General features: G+C 38.7%; 1 protein-coding gene across 2 annotated transcripts; it reads left to right on the forward strand.

Moving 5' to 3' along the window:
- The first annotated feature begins 391 nt into the window (after positions 1-391).
- Positions 392-4,197, forward strand: LOC116324483 (GTPase IMAP family member 8-like). 2 transcript variants are annotated; one of them, XM_031745085.2, is made up of 2 exons: positions 392-532; positions 1,336-4,197. In XM_031745085.2, exons 1-2 carry the CDS (start codon positions 508-510, stop codon positions 3,561-3,563), a joined length of 2,253 nt encoding a protein of 750 aa, XP_031600945.2. In that variant the 5' UTR covers positions 392-507; the 3' UTR covers positions 3,564-4,197. The 2 variants fall into 2 exon arrangements, with proteins under 2 accessions (XP_031600945.2, XP_039463965.1); XM_039608031.1 differs by having other exon boundaries at positions 451-532; positions 1,339-4,197.
- Positions 4,198-12,025: the final 7,828 nt, after the last annotated feature.

A 12,025-nucleotide genomic window follows, 5' to 3' on the forward strand; every position in this document is an offset into this window, starting at 1 on the left:
CATGACTTCCTGCTACACAATATATGCTTACAACTGTTTAACCACATTTCTTAGTTATCCAAAGGTCATCTCCGCACACCTGTATACGGCTTAACTTTAATGGTTCACCATATGCAAGCATAGGCGAGCCCCTAAATGGACGGAAGTGGGCATCCTTCACAAGATAAGGAAACCAGAATCTCACATGGAATGTGCCTGCAGTTTAACAGCTACATATAATTACCTCCCCCAGCATCATAGATGTGTAGGGGAGGGAACGGGAACGGAAGAATATCTAACCATAAAGTTTAAGGCACGGTTTACAAATTTAAGTACAACAATGGCAACATTTAACAGTTTACTCTGACATATATAAATATTTCTTCATTTCTTCTCTCTGTCTCAGGTCTTGCCTACACATCACATGTTTAAAAGGAGGGGCTAGAAGGAGTCTCTTATACTGTAGTGAGATAAAGAGGAAGTTATTCGACAGCAGGACAGCCGTGACACACAACCTGATACACAGACATGTCTGAACAAGAACTTCCACTGGGTAAGGACATTTAAACTGACTTTTTCAATGTACATTTAAATATGACAAAGAAAAGATCTTTCCAGTGTCTAATCTGCTGAAGTTGAATTAAAAAAATACATACAATCTTAGTGTTCAGGAAAAGATAACTCTTTATGTCAAAATACCAGAAAGTTGATTCTGTTCATCCGGATGTAGTGTTTTCGTCCAGATGAACAGAATTAACTTTTGGGGATTTCCTTATATAGATTTTTGAGCATGCATTAAGACATTTATGAATTGTTTTCTTTCATGATGAAAGGAAAAAAAACTAAAATTAAAACTAGAGAACAGAAAGTTTTAGCACTTTGAAGAGTGAAACTAAAAGCAATATTCGTGAGAAGAACGTGTTCTGTACAGGGTTGAAGTTTCACATATCAAACAGGTGATAGGCAAGCATGTATGTTATCCAAATTCAATTTGACACACTGCTACGCGGAACAACAGTTCATATTAGTTTCTCTGTAATAATTTCATAAATACATTTTTCAAAAACTCGCCCTACCACCCCTGCAGGCGGCCTTCATCCTTTAAGCTCGAGTCCTTTACCAGAGGCCTGGGAGCCTCCACAGTGTCAAAGAATTTCTCTCAGAGTTTCTCTTTATTTATTTAATTATTCATTCAGTGACTTAATGTCTCCTAGTTTGGGCTGCAAAACAACTGAGTAAAGCTAACAAATATTTGTTTTCAGATTTTAATCTGTAAAAATGCTCATTTTAGAGAAAGAAAATAGTAAAATGTGCCTTTTTCACCAACATCAGTTAAACGTTCATAAAATTTTTCAGCAGTGTTTGATGAGCCAGAACAAAAAGAAGAACCAGAAGAACCAGATGAACCAGAGTACAGGATTGTGCTTCTTGGAAAAACTGGAGTTGGAAAGAACAAAATTGGAGATGCCATTTTAGGAAATAATAGAAATTGTTTTGAGTCAACATCATCAGAGTTTCAGAAAGAAATGCAAGAGTTTGGGGGTCAGATCCTGACTGTAGTTGTTACTCCAGATCTGTTTGAGAACAGACTGACTGGCGTGAATGTTAGGAGGGAAATCCATAGATGCATCTCCTTTGCTGCTCCTGGTCCCCATGTGTTCCTGGTTGTGTTTCAGACTGGCAGCTTCACAGAAGAAGATAAAGAAATAGTGAGAAAAATTCAGCAGATGTTTGGAGAAAAAGCAGCACGTTATATTATGGTCTTGTTCACCTGTGGAGATGATCCAGAGGCAGCCAGTGTTACCATAGATGAGTTTATTAGTAATAATCCACCTCTGGGTAACTTCATCAGTCAGTGTGGAGGAAAATATCATGTGTTTAACAACAGAAAGGAGGATCCCGCTCAGGTCAGACAGTTACTGCAGGAGATCAACAACATGGTTCACAGAAATGAAGGAAGCTACTACACCAGTGAGATGTTCAGACAGGCTGACTTCAGGATTGTGCTTGTTGGGAAAACTGGTGTTGGGAAAAGTGCATCAGGAAACACCATCTTAGGACAAAGAGTATTTATTTCTGCACCAAATGCTTCCACGACAACAGCAAAGTGTCAGATGGACACAGGTCAGTTTGATGGTCAAATCCTGGCTGTAGTTGATACTCCAGGTCTGTTTGATACCAGTAAGACTGAAGAGGAGGTCAAGACAGAGATCAGTAGAGCCATCCCCTTTGCTGCTCCTGGTCCTCATGTGTTCCTGGTTGTGATTCAGGCGAACAGATTCACAGAAGAAGAACAAAAGACAGTCAGACAGATTCAAAATGTGTTTGGAGGAGAAGCAGCACGGTACACTATGGTCCTGTTCACCTATGGAGACAATCTGGAGCATGATGGAGTCACAGTAGAAACATTCATAAAAAATCCAGCTCTCAGTGAGTTCATCCGTCAGTGTCATGGAAGATATCATTTTTTTAACAACAGAAGTGGAGACCCTGCTCAGGTCAGAGAGCTGCTGGAGAAGATTAACACCATGGTTCAGAATAATGGAGGAAGTTACTACACCAATGAGATGTTTGAAAAGGCAGAGAGAGCATTTAAAAAAGTGGAACCAGACCTCAGGATTGTTCTTGTGGGAAAAACCAGAGCTGGGAAGAGTGCAACAGGAAACACCATCTTAGAGGGAAATGTATTCAGATCAACATCATTTTCTTCCCCAGAAACATTAGAGTGTCAGAAGGAAACAGCTCTGTTCGGCTTTCAAAAACTGGCTGTAGTTGATACTCCAGGACTGTTTCATACCGGGTTTACCTTAGACCAGTTCAACAAAGAGATCAAGAAATGCATCTCATTGGCTGCTCCTGGTCCTCATGTGTTCCTGATTGTGGTCAGTCCAGAAGAGTTTGAAAAGAAAGAACAAGAAACAGTGAGAATCCTTCAGGAGGTGTTTGGAGACAAAGCAGCTCGTTACACCATGGTGTTGTTCACCCATGTAGATGATCTGAAGGTCTCCATAAAGGAATGCATCATTGAAACTCCAGGTCTCAGTGAGTTCATCGATCAGTGTGGAGAAAGATATCATGTTTTTAACAACAGAAGCAGAAATCCTGCTCAGGTCAGAGAGCTGGTGGAGAAGATCAACACCATGGTGAAGGAAAATGGAGGAAGCTACTACAGCAATCAGATGTTTGAGAAGGCAGAGGAGGCTATAAAGAAAGAGGTGGAACGACTAATAATGAAAGAAAATATGACACCAGAAGAAGCAACATACAAAGCAGAACGGAAAAATAAGTTTATTCAAGACAGAAAAGTTGCAATTCTTATAGGATCGGTTCTTGGACTGGGTGTTGGAGTTGGTGCTGGAATTGGTATTCCAGCTCTTTTCACAGCTGCTGCTGCTGGAGCTACAGTTGGACTTGTAGGAGGTCCAGTGGGAGCTGCAGTAGGAGCTACAGTTGGAATTGTAGGCGCTTCAGTGGGAGCTGCAACAGGAGGTATAGTAGGGTCTTCAGTGGGAGCTGGAGTGGGAGCTGGAGTTCATTTAATTCCTGCAGCTAAAATAAAAAACAAGGCTTGTGTCCTGCAGTGATATGCAGTGTTATTTGGCAGCAGCTCATTAACATCAACATGAATATACAGAGTGGAAATCTAATTTTAGAATTATCTTATTTGACTCTGCATTTATTGATTATTAAATGTATTTTTACAGAATAAGGAAATTAATCATTAATAATTGATTATGTCATTACGAAGATGTTATTGAACTGAAACAATCAGCCTTTAAGATGATCTAAAATCTGTTTTGAAACTGTTTAAGGGAATAGAACAAGCATATTTTTAATAATGTATCATGAATCAAAAATTACTGATGAAAATTAGTTTTCTTATGTTGTTAATCAGAATCAGAATACTTTAATTTCTGAGCAAATTAAATAATAAAATGATAAAATAAAATAAGGGAAATCCAACAGTTCAGAGAAAAACTTTTATTGAGAGGTTTTTGGTGATTAAAGTGACAGAACAGCAGAGATATTTGATTAATATTTTCTCTGGACTTTGTCTTTGTTCTGATGTGTTAATAAATAAAAACATGAAATGATGTAAAAGTACTGTAATTAAAATTTTAGTCTACAAAATATCATCTGCAAATTCAAAACAGCCAGCTAACGTTTTTGTGTTTCTGCTTGATTAAAAACATTATGATTAAAACATTTTAATCTGCAGTCTATGATCTCAACTTGTTTTCTGGAACAGACCCAGGACTTCCACTGATTTTTACTCTGTTCTTGCAGTTTAATACTGAACATAGGGTTTTTTTTTTCTGTTTTTATAGATTACAGCTCACATTCGGTTTAGTTCAATTCAGTTTTATTCATATAGTGGGATGCGAAAGTTTGGGCAACCTTGTTAATAGTCATTTTCCTGTATAAATCGTTGGTTGTTACAATAAAAAATGTCAGTTAAATATATCATATTTAAGGCACACACAGTGATATTTTAGAAGTGAAATGAAGTTTATTGGATTTACAGAAAATGTGCAAAAAATTTTTAAACAATATCAGGCAGGTGCATAAATTTGGGCACCACAAAAAAAGAAATGATATTAATATTTAGTAGATCTGCCGTTTGCAGAAATTACAGCCTCTAAACGCTTCCTGTAGGTTCCAATGAGAGTCTGGATTGTGGTTGAAGGTATTTTGGACCATTCCTCTTTACAAAACATCTCTAGTTCATTCAGGTTTGATGGCTTCCGAGCATGGACAGCTCTCTTTAACTCACACCACAGAGTTTAAATAATATTCAGGTCTGGGGACTGAGATGGCCGCTCTAGAACGTTGTTTCTCTGCATGAATGCCTCAGTGGATTTTGAGCAGTGTTTCGGGTCGTTGTCTTGTTGAAACATCCAGCCCCGGTGCAGCTTCAGCTTTGTCACTGATTCCTGGACATTGGTCTCCAGAATCTGCTGATACTGAGTGGAATCCATGTGTCCCTCAACTTTGACAAGATTCCCAGTCCCTGCACTGGCCACACAGCCACACAGCATGATGGAACCACCACCATATTTCACTGTAGGTAGCAGGTGTTTTTCTTGGAATGCTGTGTTCTTTTTCCTCCATGAATAACACCCCTTGTTATGCCCAAATAACTCAATTTTAGTTTAATCAGTCCACAGCACCTTATTCCAGAATGAAGCTGGCTTGTCCAAATGTGCTTTAGCAAGCGGCTCTGTTTGTGCTGTGGGCAGAGAAAAGGCTTCCTCTGCATCACTCTCACATACAGCATCTCCTTGTGAAAAGTGCGCCGAATGCTTGAACGATGCACAGTGACTCCATCTGCTGCAAGATGATGTTGTAGGTCTTTGGTGCTGGTCTGTGGGTTGACTCCGACTGTTCTCACCGTCCGTGACGGAAAAATCTCAGATAGACAGACAGAAGTGACTTCTGTCTATCCGAGATTTTTCTTGGTCTGCCATTTCAAGCCTTAACTTGAACTGAGCCTGTGGTCTTCAATTTCCTCAATAGGTTCCTAACTGTGGAAACAGACAGCTTAAATCTCTGAGACAGCTTTCTGTATCCTTCCCCTAAACCATGATGGTGAACAATCTTTGTCTTCAGGTGATTTTAGAGTTGTTTTGAGACCCCCATGTTGCTACTCTTCAGAGAAAATTAAAAGAGGAGGGAAACTTACAGTTGACCCCCTTAAATACTCTCTCATTATTGGATTCACCTGTGTATGTAGGTCAGGGGTCACTGACCTTACCGAGCCAACTTGAGTTCCAATAATTAGTTCTGAAGGTTTTGGAATCAATAAAATGACAACAGTGCCCAAATTTATGCACCTGCCTGATTTTGTTTAAACAATTATTGCACACTTTCTGTAAATCCAATAAACTTCATTTCACTTCTCAAATATCACTGTGTGTTTTATACAGTTACTATCGTTATACTATACAGTTACAGTTCCTAAACAGAAGTAACGGAATACATGTACCGCCATTACGTATTTAAAATACATATGAGTGTGGCAGCACGAGGTGGAAATAAAGTAAATACTCTTCACAGTTTTAAAAAGACAACGCCACCCTGGGAATTTCACCCAGAGAATACTGGAAGTAACACTAAATCACCAAAAAGGCACTTAGGTTCGCTATACTCAGTACAGAGACGAGGTTCAATGATAAACAAACTGACAATTTATTAATAATTATTTAAAACATCATATAAAAGCACAATCATAAATATTCATGTACAAATATGCTTAAAAAGGTATTCAGAGCCGAGGCTTACCAGTGGAGGGGCAGGGATGCCACACACAAACTAAAAAAAGAAAACACACCAAGACACAAGTGCAGCACACTATCACACACTCACACTAATAAACTAAACAAGGCAGGTGTGTACACTTAGAAGATCCCACCACCAAGGCACCCTAGTCTCCTCCACGTCGGCGCTCCGCATCTGAATAAAAGAAACAAAGAAGATTTTAATATATTACAACAAACTAATGTGTAGCGCTGGGGGATAACCCAACTGCAGGACCACACTGGTGATCTACAGCTAGAAAAAGGGCCTCCCACCAGTGGTGTAACAAAAATCCAAACTACAAATCAAAAACAGTAAAACAACATACAATCTGGATAAAACTCTAAAATCTGGAGCAAACGGAATCGCCGTATTGCTCCAACTTGCCGTCTGCACAACTACAAGTTAACAGTCAATCAATATGCACGCCAGCTGACTCCCATAACCGGCGGGCATATGGATGCTGTCCACGCCGACGTCCACTGTAAAAGCTGGCAGCAGCAGGAAAAGAAATCTCGCAACGGGAACAGACGGTAAAAGCACAGCAAAGCAAAGCAAAACAGCAGCACCTCGGTTCGCGTAGCGTGGCGTAAAACTAAGGCCCACACTTCCTGCAAAGCATAATAAGTAATTACTATATAAGAACAATAAAAAGGCAGAGATCGTAGCAAAAGTTGATTATGTACCGAGTAAGCCGCGTCATAAAGCATGAGCAGAATGGCTCAGAGGAGGCTTCTACAGCTACGACCTACAAACAATAGCCGTTTACCACCAAGTAAGGTAATGTACACACTACAATGAGTAAACACCTACCAGCCGCGATGGAGGCTTCAGAAGTGTAACCCGCAAATAATCTCAGCAACACCAAAGGGAAGTCAGGTGACCAAAAAAGGAGATCACAGGTAAGCGATCCAGGGACACTCAAATGGCCACTATTTATACTAGCGCCCCCTAATGCGCCAGGCTGAAAGTGGGTTGGACCGAGGGATAACATTCATCCTGCCACATGAGTAACTGTATTCCGTTACAGTTACCGTTTAAAAAGGTGGTATTTAGAATACAGTTACTTTGTTGAAATAAATGGATTATACGGCGGTACTTTCCTGTTTCATATTGTCGTGGGTCAGGACTGTTTGGGTTTTGTTTGACAGCTGTGTTCTGTTGTTCCAGGAGGCAGTGTTATGGTTGCAATGGTTACAGGATGACGCTCTCTCTCTGCGACTGTGTGTTTCCTGGGTGAGAGAGGCCTTTTTGTTGTTGTTGTTGTCCTAAGCTGAAAGCTACAGGCATCGCCCTAAGAATGTAGCCTGATGAGCAGTGTAGTCCGTGCTGCAGGGAGAATGGACTGCAACATTATGTGTCTGAGCACAAAGGAGGGAGAAAAAGGAGAGTGGAAAAATACGAGCTGTCATAGAGCAGAAACAGGAGCTGGAAGCATGTAAATATAATAATAACCACAGCAGCCAAGAAGAGTGCCTGACGAGCCCAGTTGTAAGTAAGCTATTAAGACTCGACTGTACACTGTGTTCGTGTTTTCCTCTGAAACAATAAGCTCGGTTGGAGCAGCCTTTCAACACCTCTCTCTGTCTCTCACAAGCCTAGTTGATCCAGACAACAAAGTAAAGCTATTTTTCGGCTATGAGCCCAACACAGAACCCACCGTATTAGCCAGAGGTCCCTTTACTATGGTTCGGAACTGTGGACCTTAAGTAACAGTCATAAATCACAGCAATAGTACATTCATGTAGTTGTAAAAAGCATGATAATATATTAAGTAATCCAAAGTATTCAGAATACGTTACTCTCATTGAGTAACGTAACGGAATACGTTACAGAATACATTTTGGGGCATGTATTCAGTATTCTGTAATGGAATACATTTTAAAAGTAACCTTCCCAACACTCCTATAAGAACTGACACTCCAAAAGTTGATTCTGTTTATCTAGACGTAGCGTTTTGTGGGAGAAACGTTTCGTTTCTCAGTTACTTGGATGAGTGACGAAACGTTTCTTCCACAAAACGCTACGTCTAGATAAACAGAATCAACTTCTGGAGATTTACTTTCCTGGATGATTGAGAATGCATCAAGACCAAGACCAAGATGTTTAACTGACATTTTTTTTTTGTCACAACCAACGATTTATACAGGAAAATAATGACTATTAACAAGGTTGCATCCCACTGTAGAGTGAAAAGTCACAACAACAGTTGCCTCAAGACGCTTTATATAAGGTAAATACCCTACAACAGATGCAGACCGCAGTCAAGGTGCAGACACAGAAGATATCCCATATATTTTGGGTATTTTTTTTTAAGGTGCTGTAATTCAAAGATAAACAAAGAACTAATGGCACAGATAACAAATTCAAAAGCACCAGGAAATTTAAAGAAAAAAAGACCAAGTTAAGAGACACTAACTATACAGACTATTTTTAACTAACTATACAGCTAACAAACTATACACTAACTATACAGCATTTTTAAACATAAATCAGTTTTCAATAACAAAAGAAATCAATAACCCACAAAAAAACAAAATAAACATTGACATTGATAATTTGCTATACTGCTGATCTCACAGTATTTTTAATGTATTTTACAAACATGTATGAATAAACACATCTTTATGTTTTAATTATTATCATTCTTAAGTATTCCATGAATGATTATAATAAATTGCAATATTTTTAGTGAAAACAGACAGACCACCCCATGTTTACATGATGAGCAGGGCTCTAGAGTGCAACCAATTTTTTAAGTAGTGCGACTAAAAAAAAATATTTGGTCACACCAGTGCGACCAACTGTTCGGGTAACAAAAAAAAAAAAAAAAAAAAAAAATCCCTGCAACTCTCTGTGTGGTCAACAACAGACATACATTATGCCCCTATCGTGGACTAAACCAATCAGAGATACTCAGGGGTGGGACCTCTTTGATTGGCCGTGGTCCAGTTGAAAGTGCAGTTGAAAGAGGGAGGTAGCTTCAATAAAGCAAAATTAAATCCTGAATTGACTTTTAAATATAACTGTGTTTTGCCAGAAATGCCAGATTCTCAGATTAAAGCTCACAAAACTATTTCAACAACCACCACACAGCAAATGAGACACTGAAATTAACACAGCTGTGTCAGTGGTTTTGGGGGAATAATTGCTTAATTGCAAGTGCGTTAAGAGCCTTCTCAGAAAGACTACAAAAAACGCTGGTATGTTAATAAAATTTAGTCCATTCATTTGAGACTGTGTTTAGCCTCGATCTTTTAAGAATGGTGTCTTTAATGTTTGTAATTTTTTTTTAAAAAATTGCAGTAATTTCATTCCTACCAATCTCTAATGTGCTTCAGAGGAGTATAAGCACAATTCAGTGACTTCACCCCTGCGAACTCCTGCGAACACCAGCACAAAGAGTCACAGAAAGCTGGTTAAACAACTTGCCATGTTTACAGGGATTTATCAGTCTAGCTGTGAGCAGATTCACATAAAAGCAGTTGGTGGCATCAAACCAATCAGTCACAGGTAAGTGTACTGGTAGTACAACAGTTATTTTATAAAGGGACATAAAACTGCAAACCTTAATGGAAAACAAATATTAGGAGTTCAAACTCATAATACAGGCTGAAAGTAACACAGCTATGTCAGTGGTTGTTTGAGGAAAAGCACTGTATATGAATGTGTTAATGGTTAAGAGGCTTTTCATGTTACTAAAGCTTATTGTATCCACTCACCATTTTCACATTGTTTATAATAAAGACAGTCTCTTAATTACTACAAAACTTCATAGGAAAACATTTCAATGGGTTATACACAAGTCAAGGACCCTTGCAGACCCCTTTGAAATAAAGTGAAAAACTCGAAAACTAAAAGTATCTTCACTCAGTTTATAGCCAAATCAGTCTCTTACTGTGTGCCTGATGGTCCAAGTTCATGACTGAAGACTGGAGGATAATCTCTGAATTTGTCACTGTTCATGGACATAGAGCTGGATCCTAGAAACTGCTATGTTCTCCAAAACACTCATCTTTACGCTTCATGGGAGAGAAACAAGGAACACTGACTGTGAGCACGGCAGAAAAAAAAAACATCAGAAACACTTTTAAAGAAAGCCATAACTGGCAGAACAGGAAACAAGGAAACACAGCCCACCAGCACACACACACACACACACACACACACACACACAGTTAGCTTGTATTAAACCCAGCTGACCCTTTACCTCATCAATTAATAGATACATTTACTCTCTTACACCTCACTGAGAGACAGCTAACTCAGCACAAGAAGTTAAAAGATATAGTTTTATCCATCATGTTTCGTTCTTTTTCGTTCTATGGTGCAACAAACTCAAGTACAGAAATAGACCATAACAATTTCCAGATTTTTTGTTCCACCTCGAGAAACATTAATATAATATTTTCCAGTAAGAAATAGTTTTGCTATTATTCCGACACCTCATAAATGCTCAGTAACACTCACCTTTTTTTCACTCGTCTGCTTCATGACTGTAGAAACTGAAATTACAGTACTTTGTAAATGAATGTAAATGTATCTTAAATATAGACTAGACCTCCTACACACTATCAATCAATATTTAATTCAATTCTCTTCTAGCATCTAAAAACAACAGCTTTCATCTCAAGGCACTTTATATTGTAAGGTAAAGACTCTACAATAATAAAGGAAAGAAATTACAAAAAACTCAAAAATGACATCAAGACAAACTTATTTGAGCAAAGGAAGGTAGGAAGGAAACTCTCCCTTTTAACGGAAAGAAACCTCCAGCAGTATTAAGGCACATAGGATAGAACATTCTAGAATATTCCATGTGCTGCACATTAACAACTCCCCACTGTGTCAATGAAAGCAAAGCAAAAGCATGCCAGTAAAGAGTACTTGCCCATTCTGTGCATTCTGTGACCTACCTTTGTGTAACCAGTAGAAAAACAGCCATGCTAAATTTAGCCACACAATGAACAAAACAATGCAAATATGGAAAAGTTGATTCTGTGCATATCCAAGTTCAGTGAGTTTTATGACTAAAGTGTAAGTGCAAATAGGCACCATTGGAAGAAAGTAGTGTCGTGGAATTGACAGACACTGCACTAGTAGGGATAGTTTCAAAGCTTTATGGATGACAGATTCATGTTTTCAAATGACAGCGAGCAAACACTTCTAGTACATGCACAGGGGGTGCAAAGAATGGCATACAGTGTCCATGTGGTGTGACAGTGTGTGGTATGTGAGAATACAAGATAAAGATGCAGAGGTAGGAGGAGATTTAAACAAAAGGTGAGCTTTTTTATTGAGCACATGAAGCTCAATAATCCACAAACAAGAGTGAAACACCAAAAATTACAAAAAGGAATTAGGTTCAACCTGAACTGGGAATGAATATAAGGAAATGGGAGCATGAATACTGAGAGAAGCAGGGTGAAGGAGAATGAGAAGTAGAACAGGAACATAACAAAAACAATTCCATTTTCTTTTTCTTACAGCTCTATAACCAGGTGGACAAAGAGTTGTTGAGCCAAGCAATCTTTGGTGAAATCTTTACAAAGAAAATTCTAATCATTAGCTAAAATGTATTCATAACCATCCCACAGATGTATCATTACATACAGCTACTTTCAATAATATTGAAATAAAGCTTATGCCAAAGTTCAATACAGAAGATCTGTGGTCTCACAACTGTCCGCTCCCAGGTGCTGCTGGATAAATAATCTTGATATGTGTGTTTTCAGGTTGGTACACTGAG

Source organism: Oreochromis aureus, linkage group 3 (genome assembly GCF_013358895.1).
Source record: "Oreochromis aureus strain Israel breed Guangdong linkage group 3, ZZ_aureus, whole genome shotgun sequence".
Classification (NCBI taxonomy): domain Eukaryota; kingdom Metazoa; phylum Chordata; class Actinopteri; order Cichliformes; family Cichlidae; genus Oreochromis; species Oreochromis aureus.

Excerpts from the sequence above, each read along its gene's own strand:
- LOC116324483 (XM_031745085.2), top strand. The coding sequence starts at position 508 with ATGTCTGAACAAGAACTTCCACTGG. Across the intron at positions 533-1,335 it reads TGAACAAGAACTTCCACTGG|CAGTGTTTGATGAGCCAGAA; the intron begins GTAAGGACATTT and ends AAAATTTTTCAG.